The 18,012-nt window shown below is 40.9% G+C and overlaps 3 protein-coding genes and 1 long non-coding RNA gene across 6 annotated transcripts in view; 1 reads left to right on the top strand and 3 right to left on the bottom strand.

The window, feature by feature from the left end:
- Window positions 1–634, bottom strand: part of LOC136177280 (uncharacterized) — a 64,023-nt gene extending 63,389 nt beyond the window's left edge. The window contains exon 1 of the long non-coding RNA XR_010664919.1: window positions 309–634. This is a non-coding gene — a long non-coding RNA (uncharacterized lncRNA). The remainder of the gene's footprint in view (window positions 1–308) is intronic.
- A 1,429-nt stretch (window positions 635–2,063) lies between these two features.
- lrrc59 (leucine rich repeat containing 59) lies at window positions 2,064–9,581 on the top strand. 2 transcript variants are annotated; one of them, XM_020630806.3, is made up of 8 exons: window positions 2,064–2,224; window positions 2,352–2,487; window positions 2,661–2,720; window positions 3,430–3,588; window positions 5,082–5,186; window positions 5,279–5,351; window positions 5,745–5,936; window positions 7,190–9,581. In XM_020630806.3, exons 2-8 carry the CDS (start codon window positions 2,386–2,388, stop codon window positions 7,468–7,470), a joined length of 972 nt encoding a protein of 323 aa, XP_020486462.1. In that variant the 5' UTR covers window positions 2,064–2,224; window positions 2,352–2,385; the 3' UTR covers window positions 7,471–9,581. The 2 variants fall into 2 exon arrangements, with proteins under 2 accessions (XP_020486462.1, XP_020486461.1); XM_020630805.3 differs by having other exon boundaries at window positions 2,068–2,224; window positions 2,337–2,487.
- Window positions 9,582–9,820: 239 nt separating this feature from the next.
- On the bottom strand, window positions 9,821–13,668 carry nat9 (N-acetyltransferase 9 (GCN5-related, putative)). 2 transcript variants are annotated; one of them, XM_020630807.3, is made up of 6 exons: window positions 13,451–13,668; window positions 12,300–12,409; window positions 11,952–12,092; window positions 11,562–11,621; window positions 11,150–11,244; window positions 9,821–11,066 (listed from the first exon to the last, which is right to left on the bottom strand). In XM_020630807.3, exons 1-6 carry the CDS (start codon window positions 13,525–13,527, stop codon window positions 10,917–10,919), a joined length of 633 nt encoding a protein of 210 aa, XP_020486463.1. In that variant the 5' UTR covers window positions 13,528–13,668; the 3' UTR covers window positions 9,821–10,916. The 2 variants fall into 2 exon arrangements, with proteins under 2 accessions (XP_020486463.1, XP_029132626.1); XM_029276793.2 differs by having other exon boundaries at window positions 13,594–13,635.
- A 100-nt stretch (window positions 13,669–13,768) lies between these two features.
- syt15 (synaptotagmin XV) lies at window positions 13,769–17,965 on the bottom strand. The gene is given in 8 exon segments (XM_065949635.1): window positions 13,769–14,471; window positions 14,981–15,160; window positions 15,247–15,359; window positions 15,361–15,599; window positions 15,703–15,992; window positions 16,471–16,619; window positions 17,635–17,818; window positions 17,912–17,965. Coding segments are annotated over 8 exon segments (1,308 nt in total). The 5' UTR covers window positions 17,925–17,965; the 3' UTR covers window positions 13,769–14,331.
- Between the last annotated feature and the right edge of the window lie 47 nt (window positions 17,966–18,012).

Below are 18,012 nucleotides of genomic sequence, written 5' to 3'. Positions count from 1 at the left end.
AGCCTTACAGATAAAGTTAATTTTTTCCGAATACTGTTTTTTTTTTTTTTTTCTTTATTGCATTGCTATTGAACAAACATTGCATACCAAAAGTAGAGGAAAAACAAGCACTGACAATCATGACTGCAATCACAGTCACCAAAAAATGAATTTGAAAAAAACGACCGACAAGAGCTGAATTACTGGTTACCATGGAAACATCGCTAACAGCTGCCTGTCACCCCTAGACTTAAATTAAGCAGTTAAACCGAGCCCAAAACACAGGAAATGACAGAAGTAGCTTAGTTCCAGCTCATTAGATTACTTACTGTAATAATGAAGCTCCTTCAATTCCTTTTAGAAGTCCTCCTCGTCGTCCACGTTATCCTCCGTGTGCGGCGTCCGTCCTGAAGTCTCCACCATGTCGCCGATTAGCATCCTGGTGGCTACAGTTAGCGGTCCGCGCACACGCACCGTATATCATCCACTTTCTTTCGTCTCTTGTGATAATTAAATCGACGGAGTCTGTTATTCGATCATTGGGAAGACTTAATATTCTCTCCGACAAAAAAAAATCGATTCGTTCAATTGTTTTAAACTCTGAAACTTGAAACTGTGAGAGTTCAGTATGTCGGGGAAAGTCACTGCACTCAATTAGACTCAATTACAACCGACCAATCAAATCACTCAAACTGTAACGGTCATGATCTATTACGTCATTGGAGACGTTTTGGGCACAATCGGAAAAAATGGTTTCATAATTGAATCTACCGGGGGAAAAAAAAGGCTTCTTAAAAAATATAAAATTTACAAGTAAGATAAGATAAAGACAAGATAAGATATACTTTATTCATCCCAGCAGGGAAATAGAGGTGTTCCAGCAGCCAGCATACATACAAACACACAACACAACACATATATACATACATATCCCACCCATACAAAAAAAAAAACATGAGCCCACAATACAGTTTGATATATGATATATGCAACTCAGGCTGAAGTTTAAAAGTTTAAATGTCTTCTGTCCTTACTTAAAGGGGAGTCGTTATAAAGTGCAATTGCAGTAGGTAAAAAAAGTAATTTTTAGCCTCCCACTAAAAACATTATTTTGTTCACACGAGATTGTGTAAGGGATGCATGTTATTGTCCATAATGTTCAACAGTTTCTGTATCATCCTTCTCCCCAACACCACCTCCAGGGGCTCCAACAGCAGTCCCCCAGCACAGAGCCAGCCCTCCTAATCAGCTTGTTAAGCTTTTTAGAGTCACAAGCCCCTGACGCTGCTGCCCCAACAGACGGCTGCAAAGAAAATGGCACTTGCCACAACAGCCTGATAAAACATGGATAACATTTTGCGACACACATTAAAAGACCTAAGCTTCCTCAAGAAGTAGAGTCTGCTCTGACCCTTCTTGTAGACAGCCTGTGTGTGTGTGTGTGGTGCTTCCAGTCCAGTTTATTGTTCATGTGCACCCCCAAGTATTTGGATCAAATGTGTTAGACCACCTGTCATAAAAACGAGAAAACATACATATTTTAGAAATCTTTCAAAAACTTGTTGAAAACTAAAAAAAAAAAAAAATGTTGTTATTTATTTGGAAAATAACAATCTAAATAGTCCTTTTTCACACATAATAACAAAAAAAAAACTGTATATTATGGTCTCCTTTGGACTTGATAACAGCTTGCATTCTTGCTGGCATTGTGTTGATTTCCAAATAGTTTCTAGCTGTTCCCCCAGACTTATGTTTATCAATATAAGCCAGAGTGGTGTCTCATTATTAAGTATAAAAAGTAGTTCAAATATCAAATATTTAGGTATTTCGATTATAAATGTAAAATGAGCTAGTGACTGTCTCGGCCAGGAAAAGAGATTTCTTTCATGGTTAAATACACGTAGGTAAAATTAAAATTTACTGGAGAGGGCTCAGCCTTTTTTGAGAATGCATGGTTTGGGGTTTGCTACTACACAAAAAAATGTGTTGTAGTAATTCATATTTGAAATGTGTTCTAAGATTCCTCCGACGCTGCAGGTGGCGCTGTTTGCTCCACCGTCACGTCGCTGTCGCTCAATCAGTGACGTGGATTTTCATTGAGCAGTCAGAGCTTCCAAAATAACTGATTTACTAACGTGTCCGGGCTCTTCCACCAACTTTCTGCATATTTAGAAGTCGGACTACTTGAGTTTCTTTTCTTCGCACGTCACCTTTGAACACAATTGTGCCACAGCCTTAATAACAGGTGAGCAGATGATGAAAAACGTTGACATTAGAGGTGTTTTTTTTATGTCTGTGCATGACTAAAGTCTCCTCTGTTTAACTGTTAAAACTTCTTCTAAATTAAATCCTTTCAGTGTTTTATTTTGCAGACGAGCTATTCAGAGTTTTCACGCAGACTCCAGGATGAGTAAAAACAGCAAAGTTTTGAACCTGAAGGATAAAATCAGTGGTAATGAAATGGACCTGAGTCTGTGTAACCTCACTGAGGTGCCAGTCAGAGAGCTGGTGAGTCACTTCATCCTCACATCTCTCACAGTTTACATTTAGGACTTTGTATTAATTCACTGGCACTTCAAATATCACGCTGAAATGTTAAGATTGCAAATGTTATTTCAGTTTTTTTTTTACTAGAGCTGCCTAATAAAGTGACCCATGCTATTTTCTGTCTGTCCCTAAAGGCTTTTTTCACTAAAGCCACAGTGTTGGACCTGTCCTGCAACAACATTACCTCCCTCCCTGTGAGTACAAAAACAATCACAAATCTGGAGTAAACACAACATGTTCCCCCTGAACTCTCTGGGTAATTGAAAGTGTCCAGAAAAAAAAAAAAAAAAAAGCTAAAGAAAAGGTTTGGAAGATTTTTATTTCTTTATCACAAACCTTTAGGCTTTAGGTTGATAGATAATGGTGTAAAATCACTAAATATCTAAGTTAAAGAAAGTAAGAATCTGAAAGAAGAAGTTTGTATCTTATATTTGAGAAAGACAAAGAGTAAATAGGTTTGACAGTTAAAGTAACTACTTCCTCTTGCTCCATTGGAAAGCACTGTAAACCATCTTAATGTAGCTGCAAGCTGAAAAATAAGAGAAAGACGATATTTTATTTTCAAGGGTCTTCCTGGCAAATTAAAACATTCTGTTATTTGAATCTAAACACCTAACAAAAGTGAATCCAAGGGTTTCATTTCCATTCGTCCCTTTTCGATCTTTTCCTTGTATGTTTTTTATTCCTCCTCGTCAATCTTATGCATGGGGTTTGTAAATGTTAAAAATGGAATAGTCTCTTAAATGATGATACTGATATTATGTATTTACTCTCCAAATTTCCTTCCTTTTATTTTAGACTTTAACCTTCCGCCACAGATTTTCAAACATTTTTGCCGTTGTTAACAAACAAAAATACTCAGCACTACATTTTTGTTTCACTTGCTCTGTTTCTTAAATATAGCCCGAGTTCTGCAACCTGACCCACCTGGTGAAGGTGGATCTGAGTAAAAACCAGCTGACCTGTTTGCCAGATGACCTGGGGAACCTGACCAACCTTCAGCATCTGGATCTGTACAACAACAAGCTGACAGTCCTGCCTGTCAGCTTCTCTCAGCTCAGGGTGGGTACCACACACAAGCTCTGTTTGCTCACTTGATATTTACATTTACAGATTCTGGTCACATCATGTGTGTTGTTTAGAGGGTTACTTTCTGAAGCTCCTTTTGGGTAATTACACTTCGGTTAAGAATACAGCTGTTCTAAAAGTCAATGTGATACAGCTGTTTGGTGGTGAGTGAGGAGGTTATCTTATCTTTGATGTCTCGCACTTATTTATGTATTTTTAAATTGAAAGTCAGTTTATTTTACCTGTCTGTTTAAAAAAAGGGATAGAGTCAAGAAGGCAGTGTGTTGGGGCATAGGATGGCCGAACAGAATGAAATTTGTTTAAATTTATATTAATAAATTGGCAACAATTAATCTGAGGGTAGCACATACTGTAGCTAGCCTGAGCTTCATCTGACTGCATGAAAATGTTTTAAAAGCAGGACCATTATACGCAGACCTCCATTCAACAGGTAACATGAAACGCTGACTGAGAAAGCCTTGCTTACTTGCTTGCAAACGTTTCTTAATTAGTGCGATAACTTCAGACTTTTGTAATGTAATTTTCTGTTTTTTGTTTTTTTCCCTGTTTTCTGTAGTTTACCTTTGTTGTTGTTATCTTTATGATTTGTGTGTAACGTTGCGATGTCCGTTAGTCTGTCCTTACTGTGCTGTTCTTTATGTTTTTAACTATTGTAAAGTGTCTTTGAGTTTTTAAAAACACTTATAAATAAAATGTAGTATTATTATTATTATTATGTGTTTATTGCACAGCCCTACTTTACAGTTCTGCATGCATGAGGGTGGTATCGATCTTGATATGAAACTCTGTAAGGTAGTGAAAAGTACACTTCCCAAAATGTTGAACTATCTATTAATTGGTTAATACTTTGCATTAACTTAAAGTAGTAGAAGTCGTTTAAAATAGTTCAGTACAGATTTTATTTTTCACCCCGACTATCCAGATTCTTTTTCCGACCAGCCGCCTGTAGTAACATTTCTGGAAGATGTCAGGGTGAGCCGTTGTGTTAACACAGCAGGATTCAGGATAATCCACATTTAGATGGTGTGATGATGATTATATCCGACAAATGTCTTGGGATTGGTGCAACTTTGTGCACATATTAAATCTGCATTATTATGTTTTCTTCCCGCCAGTATGTTCTTCTCTGCACCGTCATTTATACTTGGGGAAACTTCCAATCACACACTGCATTGATTAAAAAAAAGGCAAAAACTGTCAACAAAGCAGGTTTTTTATGTCATGCCTTACCTTCTAAGACCCCCTGCCTCCTGTCTGACATGGAATACTTTCTGCCGAGAGGGACATGTGTGAACAGGCAACACTGGATGATTTCAAGCACAGGCTGTCTGAAATTCTCTTAGGACATTTTCCGGAGTACATGTGTGAAAGCGGCGTTGGATGATGAGCGATGTGACTCCTCTGGCTCTGTTTTTTTGTCTGACAGTATTTACTCACCTCGTTTACTGCGCGTGTTTGTTTCTCAGGGTCTGAAGTGGTTGGATCTGAAGGATAACCCGCTGGAGCCCGACTTGGCCAAAGCAGCCGGAGACTGCCTGGATGAGAAACAGTGCAAGCAGTGTTCCTCAAAGGTGAGAGGAAAAAGAGCAAAACAAAAAAAAGAGTTAGATCAGAGGTGGGGGCCTACAGAATCTGTCACTGAAGGATTTTTTTTTACTTCCAGGTTCTGCAGCACATGAGAGGTCTCCAGGAAGAGGTTGATCGCGCACGAGAGAAACGCCTTTTAAGGGAAAAAGGTAGCACTTCCTTAAAGAGCTTCAAATCATTCAAAAAGACACTTGAATTACGTTTATGAACTGCATTTTGTTCAGTAGGGCTATATCAAGCCTCTTCGATACCTTTTTGGTTGAGGACTGACCCAAAATGTTTGTGTTGCACAAAGAAAAGAAGACAATCACCGTACTTTAACCTAGCATTGAATGTTCTAGATAAGCTAGTTTACCTTCTATCTTTAAAGTCTTACGGCACTTTTATCTGCTGAGGATTAGAAGAAGAAATGGATTTTAATTTCTGCAGAAAAGAAGAAACAAGCTTTGTGAAACAGTGTAACGTCAATGACCTTTTATAAACTAATGTTACAGTTATCTGTCTGACTGCATTCAATCGAAACACACTGATTCCTCATTTAGAGCTGGAGAGGAAGAAGGAGGTGAAGCAGAGGGAGCGAGAGGCCAGAGAGAAGGAGGCTCGTAAACGGGAGAAGGCGGAGGAGAAGGAGAAGAGGAGGAAAGAATACAACGCTCAGATGGCGGCCACGGCTGCGCGGGAACAACAGAAGAAGAAGAATGAGGAGAAGAAGAAAAAGAACGGACAGACAGCAGGTGCGAAGTTCTTCACCTTTCTGCACCTCTTGAAGGGATATTTAAAGTTTTTGTTACAACGAGGACCGACGGCCGACAATCTCCTTGGTGTGTCGGGGCCTTTAAAGGTCACATATTAACTTTTGTTTCAACCAGTTTAAATAAGTCTCAGAGCTCCCCAAAACATATCTGTGAAGTTTCTTGTTATAAATCCTCTCTGGTCCTGTACTTCATAATGCCTATAAACCCCTCTATTTCAGCCCTGCTCAGAACAGGCTGTTTCTGTGTCTGTAGCTTTAAATACAAATTAGATGTGTCTGGCCACGCCCCTCCCTCTGGATGGGGATGTGGCTTGGGCTTTCTCGCTCCGTGCCCGATTGTATACGTTTAGAAGTCAGACTCAGGACAGAACAAACACCTAGCTGTGGGAGTGTCACCCACCTGGGGGAGGAGTTACCGCCCTTTGTGATGTCATGAAGGTAAAATCTCAAAACGCCCTGTTTGAGCTCACATTTTCTGAAAAGTGGAGCAGGTAAAAGACGGAGAGGATGGACTTTTCTCATAATTGGGGCTTTGGCAGACAGACAAGGGACACATATAAGCGTTTGAAAAACATGGTAAAGTGTATTTCGTTTAATACAAAAAAGAATCCAAAACCAGAATGTTAAAATCCAGCGGATCTGACTGATGCGTTGCAGAAGTTCAGTCAGTTGATGAGTTAACATCTTGCTCATGGTTATGTAAAATCTGATCAACAGTTGCCATCAATATATAATATATATTATTATTATATAAATAATAGAAGAAGTGGGTTTCCTTGAAGAATATTGAGCATTTTTTCGACAACAAAATGTTGTTTTTAGCAGCTGTGGAGACGTGTTTAACTAACCTACTTTTGTCTAAATAAGTCACTGAGGGGTGAATCCTGGAATTTGTTTGGACGAATTCCTCAGCCAAGTAACCAAACCAATGTCCAGTGCGTATAATCCATTTTGATCCGGTGATCATTTAATTGAAATTTGTTTTACAGAGTTCCAACAATCCAATAACATAAAGCAAAAAAAAGACTTGGTGTAAAACTGTGTTCATTCACACTTGACCTGGAGCCTTGGCTTTGTGCAAGCATTATGGCTCCTACAGGTGCGGGGCAGGTGTTGAACTGTTGATGATCACGGAGCTATTTTGTGTACATTCTCTGGGAAGGTTAAACCAGAAGAATTTGTCTTGTTGTTTTTGGAGTCGTTCTAATGTCGCCTTCTCTCTCTTTATCCCAGCGGATAAAAAGGTTGTCGAATCGGCGCCTAAACCTCGACGCTCTCTCATTGGCCTGATGTTCAAGCTCCTCCTCCTGCTGCTCCTGGGATTGGCAGGGGTCGCTGCCGCATGCCGACTGACCGACCTGCAGAAGGAAGCCATGTGTGTACCTGTCAATGCCGCCGTGGATGACGGCCTGTCCTGGGCCAGAGAGCAAGAGGTTGTGGTCAGGCAGCTGGTGTCAAATCTGTCCTCTGCAGCAAAGGAGTTTCTTGAATCCACACAAGCGTCTAAGAATTAAAGCTATCATCTGTCTCCATCAGCTTCAGGAGCTGCAGGTTTCCTCTCTAACCTGTGAATACTGGGATTTCCTTTTAATATGCCGAAATCATGAATCTCATTGAGACGGGCATTCCTGCATCCCCTCGCCCTGTTTGTGGTGCTGGGAGGTGGAGTCTGTGCAGAAAAACAAAGGGGGGTGGACAGAAGTGTTAAAATCATAAATTCCTATGGAATTGTTGTCGCTCTTGTACCCTCTTTGTACTACAGCCTGTTTTTTTTTTTTTTTTTTAAACTTCTTAAATGCCTCCCTGTTTGACCATGTGTTGCACTCGGATCTCCACCCTGAGCTGGGGTGTGTTTCCGTGCATCGCATGGGAGCTCGGGGGGAATATTTAAGAGATATGAAGTGAAATGTACGCTGGCCCTGTCTGTGCCTGCTGCTCTGGAGTTTTGAATCACCTGTTAACTGCCAGCGAGAGTCATGCATCAGCCAGTGACAGATGTGGCGGTCTGAGCATGTGCAGTGAAGGCTGCGTGAATGTAGAGCTCACTCGTCTGTGAACTTCTCCTTTACACTCTTACATCAGTCATACCAGTTACATCTCACAGCTATTCAACACCATCAGCCATCCACCGCACACCAACTGGGACGTGAAATATCAATATCTTAGATCACAAATAAGACTGTAATATAGAACATACAGAAACCTCTAATCAGACATGCATCCATACTCTTTATTTTCTCCCTGTGATAACGAGTCATTCCTGGTTGTTTTCCTCGAGATCTCGACTTGTTGTTCTCGTTACCTCGCGATAAGAAAGATTGTTTTCCCGTTTAGATTAATTCATTTCATATCCAGGTCACACAGCTTGTTTTTCTGGTGACAAAAGGGATCATTTTCTGACCATGTTAAAGAATAAAACGAGAAACTGGTCATTGTGATAATCCAGACCACCAGGTTAAATTAAGACCATTTCTATGTTCTGTCCTTTTTGCAATCCTGGGGATACAAGAGAAGTCGAGATCTCGAGACAAAACAACTGGAAGTGACTCGTCATAAATCAAATACAGGCCTGTCTGCTTAGGGCTTTTTTCAGACTTCAGGCTAACGACTAAGAAGAAGTTGCTGCACAGATATGCCAAAGAAATGTATTCATCATTTAATTCCTGCTTCATCAATTCCCATATATAGGTGCTAATTATTCCTCTGCCCATTGGCTAACCATTAACCGACTTTCAGCTCCTGTTTATGTTAACAAAAGGCAAAGAAATGACATTTGATTTTATTTAAATTAAAGAATTCATGTATTTATGTTCCTTAAAAAAAAAAAAAAGAACTGGAATCACTCGGGCTCTCTAGTACATCATTGCACACACTGTAACAAAGGACCATACTGGTAATCTGATGTGTCCACTCCACTATTCATCCTGTCTACGTGACAAGTTTACACCCATTTCCCATCTCATTCTGTTGGGTTACAGACCGTCCGATTTGAGGCGACTTTCCCTCCAATCGTTGCTTTCTATTATTTCTGCAACATAACCAGAATCGTCTCGACGCTGAAGATGTCGGAACAGTCAATGTGGTTTTTTTAATGAGATGATACAATCGCAGATCTCAGTTTAAATGATCTACACTTGAATGCCATTAATGCAGAAATGATTCAACACAAGTATATCGGGGCTGTGATGAATGGCTGGATTGTTTGGTCTGTCTGCAAGATAAGAACGGTTTACAAACACAGCAGTTCACTTAACTATCCTATAAATGCTTTTATTTTATGTTTTTTTTATCAGATACTACACATAAAGAGACATAAAGACAGTGGTATGGTCCTTTTGAGTGTGACAGTTGCAGCTGTAAAATCCACTATAGCTTTGAATCCCTAAATTATCCCGTGTTGTCAAACTGGCCGCCCAGAGTCTAAAATACTTTGTGACTGAAGTCATATAAAGGCAGACGCTTTATTTGAAGATTCCTTCAGTTTAACGTGCTTTTTGAGATGCAACTGTTTCTTCTTTTGTTCGGGGGTTTCTGTGTACTAAAAGCTGCCTTTGCTGCTGTGGTTCTCGTACAGCTCTGTTCATTCTCAAACACTGTCAGCGTCAATAAACGGCTATGCACTTCAGGATGTGTTTTCACTTTTTGTTCTGCGCTGCTCTGTCTGCTGGAAGATCTTGCAGACAGGTGGTGATAATAACAATTATAAGAATCGCTATGATAATATCCTTGATTTGTATTTCATTTGTCTTCACATAGCCACAAAGGGCTTCACAGACAGCTTGGAAAGCATTACAAGTTTTAAAAAAGCATGATCACATTAGAGTCAGAGAAAAACTTAATTAAACAGATTCACAGATATGAAAGTCTAACTTCACTTCATACTTTAATTCCAGACCCATTGGTCAGTAGCAAATTTAAAAAGCAGTTATGTAAATACAACAAAAATTAAATCAATCGTGTTCTCAGTAGATAACGACTTAATGGGAGAGGAAGGAAGCCGCACCCTGAGGTTTATGAGGAGACAACAAGCACAATTACAGGCTGTTTTTTTTTTTTTCCATTTGGAGTCATTCCGCTGGTAAACAAGAATATTATGAGAAATGTAGCAGACTAAAGTGGCAATTAAGAGGAACATGAGACAAACACATCGGTTGTAATGCACAAGAAATGTCTTCAACTCATATTAGGCCTTTGCAGATTCATCCCACCAAATGGAAACTCATTTCTGCACTAGAGGCAAACTTGTTTAACCCTACTGGCACCCTGTTTTTATGTGCTCTGAAACGGGCTGATTACAGTTTTTATCACCCGGCAAGTTTTATGAGATAACTAAAAAAAATAACAACATTTTAACAATGACCCGAACATTAATGACCAAATAAGTGATTAGCTATGACTGATTGTATGCTTCTGTAAACTAGAAGTGTGCCTTAAGGACATTAGGGCCGGGATGACAAGACATTTTTTGCCGCTTAACTCACAATAAGTTATTGTGCTTGGTCCCAAAAACCTTCAGAGAGACTTTTTCTAATAATACAACCGTCCTTAATGAGCTCAGCCTGGCACCTAGCACCGCTGTTAGGAATCTAGAAGTCCTATTTGATCAAGACATGTGCTTTAACTCACACATAAAACACAATTCAAGGACAGCCTATTATCACCTTCGTGTTATATCGAAAATCAGGCACATCCTGACGCAAAACGGACGTTGCTGTGCACTCGTTTACCAGAACATGTGGGGCGACAGCAGCTCAGTGAGTGGGGACTTGGGTTGGGAACCGGAGGGTCGCGGATTCAAGCCCCGATGCGGACCACGATATGGACTAAAAATGTGTGAAACATGTACCCAAAGTCTTAACCACACAACTTCATGAGGCTCCACAGTTTCCGTCCTTCGCGTGCAGAATGATCTCCTTCATATCTGGAAGTCTTTAAATGTGAGTGCAGCTCAAACGGCTCCTCACTGCGACATCATTTCCTGTCTGTCGCTGCAGGCATTTCTATAGTCTCTCTCCTTCATGCCGGCCGTCTCACCCAGGAGCCTCGTCCGAACTGACTCGTCCACCGTCATCTCCAGGGTCACCTCTTTGAACACCTTACACACGGACACCTGCGGGCAGACACGAGGACGTCGGGTTAGCTTCCCTTTCATACTTAGTCATCCTTCACATGGAGGTCACGGGATCTCACTACCTCCTGGAAGTGGAGCCTCTTGAACATGGCGATGCTGATCTCGTTGTCCAGTCCAATTTTCACTTGATACTTTTTCAGCCCGAGTTTGGTGACTCCTGGTGGAAGACAACAACGTGATCGGCAACACTTGGAAATTGCGATTCAAATTTTTCAACCACAGCTGTGTCCTGTGCGTCAGCTGTGGTCTAAAGAGCAACGTGTTTAAAAGCTGTAATTATAGGGCTTTGCGACCCACAAAACCGTCATTATTTCCACTTCTAATGATGTCAGAGTTTGGATGTGTAGATCCTTCTTTGCAACTGCAGCATCCTTCAAATCATTCAAAACAATTCACGTTTTTATTCACTGTTGTAAGAAACATTTGGGGCGATATCTTTTCTCTGTCAAAAAACAGATAATACAATCTGCTCACCGTAGCACATCATCATGCGCGTCACCTCTTTCCCGATGCCTTTGCCTCTGTAACTGGGCTCTGAAAAAAACAAGAGACTTAGACAGTGTCAGCCTAAGAAAGCGTTGAAACAAAAGACACATTGTAGTCGGAGAATAGTTGATATAAAAGCATCAGGTACTTGTAAACGCTAGAGAGCCCCGCTCATCACTGTTTGTTGTTTGAGGGTAAACTTGGAGTTGCTCTGTTTTCGGTTTGACAGGCAGATACCAAACACTGGCCGTTAGCTTGTGTTAGTGCGCCTAATTATCCACTTTTCATTTCCAATGTATCTGAGCGTCTGGTGGCTATACAGGACGAGGGGCCCAATTTGAAACGTTGTCTTCACAACACTTCAACACTTAACTTTACCTGCGATCATGATCTCCAACTCAGCCGAGGTCGGGTCCGAGGGGTCGGTCAGGAAGAGGTTGACATCTCCCACCATGCACTTCTCCTCTTCCACACTGCTGTCTGCCCACAGCTGCTTGTCCAAGATGATGAAGGTGCACTCTGATTAAAAGGGAACAACACATCTGCATTTAAGTTACATTGCTGTGTTCTAAACAGTGTTAGCCGATTATTTACAAAAGAGGTATGAGAAGATGAGAGAGAGTTAAAAATATCATGCTTTAAGAATCTATCAAAGATGAGTTATCCCCTTCACAGCTGAAAAACTGATCAGCGTCAAAACATCGCAGGTACATGATGAGCCCTTACTGTCATTATCCTCCCTCCAGCTCCTCGCCATGTCGTACTCCTGTTCCAGGGTCAGCGGCTCTGAAGCGGTCAGCTGCTGCAGCTCAGGAGACTTCATCCACTCATGATACCTGATATCAGGGGAGAAAAAGGCCAGAAAATATCTGTCGTTAAATTCCTAGTAAAAGCTGGGTATCATATAATCTTCAGGTTTTAGACCTGTCAACCCATAAGCAACAAGATCCACATCGAAAAGCAGTTTTTCTGGTTCCATATCTCGGTGTATTACCCCTTGTAAAACAGCGGTGTATTAGTATATCAAGTGTATATTTTACTGAGGGGGGAAAGAATCTATCCAGTAGCCTAAAACAGACACAAACATCTGGCTCCAAACGTGAATAGCAAAAAAGGGAATTACCTGCTAAGCATGTTTCAAAGTTGCTTCTGTGCAATTCTCCAGTAAACTTACACAACATAGTACAGTGTTTCCCCTAGGTTTACAGCTTTGGGGGGGCGGGGGGGGACAAGCCGACACAAACACTTGAAGGAATCTTGGTGTTCATGCGTTACTTTTAATGACAGCTGTCCTTTTCTATCAGAAAGGTATCCTAAATGACTTCTTTCCCTGATTTCCGACTCTATCCACTATCCTATCCCTACAATAAAGGCACAAAAAGACCAAAAACAAATCTGTGAAAAAATAAATTATATATATATATATAAAATGGTAGGGGAAACACTGTAGTAATCTAATGTATCTGCATTCATATCTCCTTTAATCAGTTAAACAAATTAGAAATGAACTTCAGCGTACTCCGAGAAAGAGCTACCAGTTCAGTTTAGGTCCCAACTTTAAAGCAGAAAAAGGGCCATATTCAGCCATGAAGGGAAAACAATACTTCAGACTACAATTCCTTAAAAGTTTAGCAAATCATCATCATCATTTATTTTATTTCAATCCTCAGAAAACACATTTGGAGAGGACAACAATCATTTCAAAGGTGCCGAGCAGCAAAGAACAAGAGGAGCAACTTTAAATGAATATTAAATTAAACATGCATTTATTTATTTTTTAAAGGAGAAGTTAAAATGACGGTGAGGCTGTGCAGTGATGCTCACGTGTCTAAAAGCAGCTGTTTGTAGTTTTCACGACAGACAGCTGTTGACGTTACCTGGGCACGTGCTCTGCTGTATAAGGAACCAACACCACTGCGTTTCCCTCCAGTAAAGAGTTCTCGTTTATCTTCATGGTTAAAAACAGCTATCAAAACAACCCACATGAACAACAGACGGTTTAAAAGAGTCAAATGTTTACGTTCATGTCGTGAACTCCTCACTCACTTCCTCATTCACACTCGTGGCTCAAACTGCAGCTGCGCAGACTGACGGAGAGACGGAGGTCGCCACCTGCTGGACGAAATCAGGAAGTACTGAGGAGCTGGTGAACTTTGCTTTGCGTGGCTTTTCTGAAGTTCTTCTGGATATTTTTTTAAATAAATCTTCATGTAAAAGGTTTGGATAAAGATGTACACAGATGCACATTAAAACATAAAACATAAATTAGCTTAGGATATATATTTTATTGCATCTGATATTTACGGTACAGTACTTTCAGGATTGATTTATCAAACAATATCTCGTCGGCTTCTCCCGTTTCAAAAGTTTTTGCCTTGTAAAGACAACTTGGACCAGTCTTTCATATGCATCCACTGTTTTTAAATCGAGCTTCAAATCTCTTCATTTGAATATTTCTACAATCAAGTTCACAAAATTCATAGAAAAAATAAACTTTTGCATCCCTCCATGGCACATTCAGTTCCCTCCCAAACTTTTTTTTTTAAATAGATGCTAAATTGCTGATTTGCCATGTATTGAGCCAACTGCTGGCTGCTCAGTTCTGCATTTTCATCACCCGAAGGTGTTACTTTAGATCTATTCCACAGCTATGTAATGTGATTTGGCAGAGAAGTATTATATCTGAATACTATTTTCAGATTTTATTGTTTCAACATTTCTTTTTTGTATATTATTATCCTATGTTTGCATATTCATGTTAAGTGGCCCTGCCCAGTCCATGCCACAGCTTGATCGCCTCCTGTGGTGTGTTCACCATGTCCATCCAGTGCTGCAGCTGCTGGCCCCTGGCGTACATGAAGGGGCCCAACACCAGCACGCCCAGCAGCACCGGGGGCTCTGGGAGGAAATAAAAAGAGAACAGAGCTGAGCTAGTAAAAAAAAAAAAACTATACTTAAATGTATTCATTTGCATTCAGGTTAAAAATGCTGTGAAATCATAAATAACACGTTTCCTTTGGAAAGATGATCATTTGCTGATTTGCAAAATGTAAAAGAAAAACATTATTGATAAATGATAGATCAGGTCTGCTCATTTTAAAAGCTTGAGGGTAAAATAAAATTGAAATGAACTTTTTATTTTTATTTTAGAGCATTCAACCTGGGAATGAAGCACGTTTGGTTACACCTCGAGTTATGTTAATCTTATACTGTATATACTTAAGTATATATAAGACACTTGCAGTGTCTTTATTTACAAGAAATACTTGAAAAAAAAAGTATCCATTGTTTGAGGACACTCAGCAGACAGCAGTTCAGATACAACAGAGAAGTCAAACTCATCTCAGGAAAGAAGGATGGACTCACAGCCCACATTGAAAGAGACACAAAAAGAGAGATCATCTCACCCGAGCACACGTTGTTCGGCTCTTGTAGCTCAAACCTGAGACAGGCCTCGTCCACGTGCTGTGATCGGAGTTTAAAAGTCATCCTGTGGTTGAAATTTGGGTTGAAGCCCTTCGCCACGCAGCTTCGCTTTATTTTCACTACCTGAGTGTGTATCTGTAAGCTCACCTGGACACACACACCTGGAAAACACACAGCGTGGAATGCATCACAAAGACTTGCATGGACTCAATTTTGAGCTTTTCCACTGCCTAAAGGGACCTCGAACCTGCATCTGTGAGCAGCTGCAGCCCACGGGCCCTCAGGACGACCACAGAGAGGCGCTGCAGAGCTGGACTGTAGCTGAGAGATATCTGCACATCACCCAGCTCTGAACACTGACACATTGTTAAAGAGGACACGTTTACATGTTGTTATTACACATTTGATCTTCCTGTGTGTTACAGTGTGTACCTGAGTTTGGTCCTCTGTCTCCAGGTCTCTCCACAGCACCCTGCCCGCATTACCGAGCTCCCCCTCCAGAGCAAACAGCACCCGGCCAACAGCGTGCCGTTTGCCGTCTTGCTCCACGCTCAGCACACACACACTCAGAGTTCCCTGAGGCACACACACTCTGGACACCTGTAGAGGGAAACAGAAAGATTGTAAGGGCGTGCAGACACAGTGGTGGAATCTAACTGAATACTTTGATGAGAGTCAGTTAAGTTTGTTTCTTGTTTCTCACCTGGAAAACAAAGCAGTCGTTGAACTCCGGGTCGGGCCCCGTGCCTCGGGCCTTGGCCTGGCGAGGCCTTCGGTCGTCGGGAAGAAGACGGAGCTCCACCAGGGTGACATTTCCGTGGAAGCGTGGAGGGAGATTTCCAAGGCGGAGCAAGGAGACCATGAGCTGCTCACTACCGTGTCTGTACTCCACAGAGAAGCAGAGTCGAGTGGCCATGCCGGGCGGAGGGGCCACCACCTCGTTCAGGGGGACCGAGTAGAGACCGGCCAGCACCGTCCCCACCGGGTACCATCCTCATGGAAACAAGTTTTCATTCATGTATGTGAATTTCTTGCAATTTACACTTTTGATAAAGACATTCATTGACCCCACACGGCCGTCACTGACTACGATGTTCCTCCTCTATTCACACATGTTCCTCCAACAGCAAACTCATCTGAGAGACAAGTTTTGATTTTTGATGGAATGAAAAATAGACACGTCTGAGCTGTAGCTACTTCAGTAAGAACGAGCTTCATCAGTAGGCTACAAATGCTGTCTTCAAGATACTTGTTGTTTGCACCCGATTCCTTCATTTCTCTTAGCACAATGTTTATTATATTCTTGAAAAGCTAAGGCTGACAGGTCCCAGACAAAAAGACAAAATCCTCACAAGACGATGATTCATGCAGAGGCCGTGAACAAAGAAACAAGAAATGAATATAGAAAATGTTATTGTCGATGATCAGAAATTAATTTAGGATGGTTAACATGAAGGTGGTAAAGACCTACTGCTTACTGACAGTGATCCACGATGGTCTAAAATGCTCCTCCGTACCTCCATCTTCAACTCCTCTCCTTCTTTGTCCTCCTTCTTTTTCACGTCAGCTTGGTTTTGTGTCATGAAGCGAGGGGGCAAGGCGAACGGGATCTCATCGGGCCTTTCACACAAAGAGACAAAAGGTTATTGATTATGCCTTCTGCATCGAGGAAAAACACGTTTACAGGATAAGATCAGCAAAGAGAGATGATGAACCACTTTGTCCACAGGGGGGCGCCAACATTGACATAAACCAAAATTCCCTGACTGGAGCTGACTTGATTGACTTGACTTTGGTTATGAAATAACTATTTAAAAACATATATATATATATACTAATGAGCTACCACTGATACTGAGATGTGTTTGTTTTTTTTACTAAGTGATTATTTGAGCAGGGGCGGATCCAGGGGGATGGCCATGGCTACCTTAGACATCTGATTGGCCAACCTACAATCCTGAACAATAATTGGCTAAGTCAAAGAGAATTATTTTGAAAATCAACTTTTTGGGCTGCTAATTGTTTTCTTTGCATTTCAATGCAGCAGATTTAAGTTTTGTTAAATGTCGAAGCATGACTTTGGTCAAACATTTTCTTGTCGAGTCTTCAAAGAGTTAAGCTTAGAAGATTTACATGTTGGTGCTCTGTTATGTATGTTTTAAATAAAAAATATATATACTCATGAATATTCAATCTGTATGGTACTTCAATATAAGTAGTCGGAGTAAACATGAGGAGTGGAGCAAGGATAAATAAATGCTCTTTTTTCTTGGATGCGTGTATGCACAAAAACTTCAGGTTAGCATGAGTAGTAGGTGTCCCAGTTAGGCCAACCCCAGTACACATTCAGTCAATAAACTCTGACTTTCATTTCAGCATGCTCAAAAGCTATATGTTACTGTATTAATGCTTTAAGAAATGATTTAAGTCTGTTGCAGATTCTGTTGAATAATTGGCCGTTGAGTATTGTTATATAGAATCAAACAAAATTCTTCAGGTTATTATGTAAAATGAGCTTTTCTGAACTACTTGTTGGTACGATACCAGCAAATGAAAATCGACATTAGGCATAAATAACTAAAGATAAGCACTTGGTAGGATTATGTGCTTGTTTGTTTTTTTGTCTGGTACTAACGTGGTCCAGAGGCCCTGAGACACCAGGATCAGGGGAGGAGAGCACGCTGGTACTGCAGGTACAGAAGAGAGCAGCTCCTCATACTGACTCTGGCTCCTCTTCTTCCTCCACAGACAATACACCATCAGACCCAGCAGCAGCACCAGGAGACCCACAGACACACCGACAGCCAGGGACACCTGCTCTGAACAAACAAACAAACAAACAAACAAACAAACACATAAACAATGAAAACAAAGTATGTTAGGCATGGAGTCCAACACAGTTCACTGCTTACCTGTCATAGTCATTCAGTGTCTTGTGTTTGAGCTGTTTGGAAGTCGTGTGAAAAGTGAAGACTGAAAGTATGACACAGGTGGCTGATTCTCACATCCCACT

Source organism: Labrus bergylta, chromosome 21 (assembly GCF_963930695.1).
Source record: "Labrus bergylta chromosome 21, fLabBer1.1, whole genome shotgun sequence".
Taxonomy (NCBI): Eukaryota; Metazoa; Chordata; class Actinopteri; order Labriformes; family Labridae; genus Labrus; species Labrus bergylta.
This window is presented reverse-complemented; position numbering and strand designations above follow the sequence as displayed.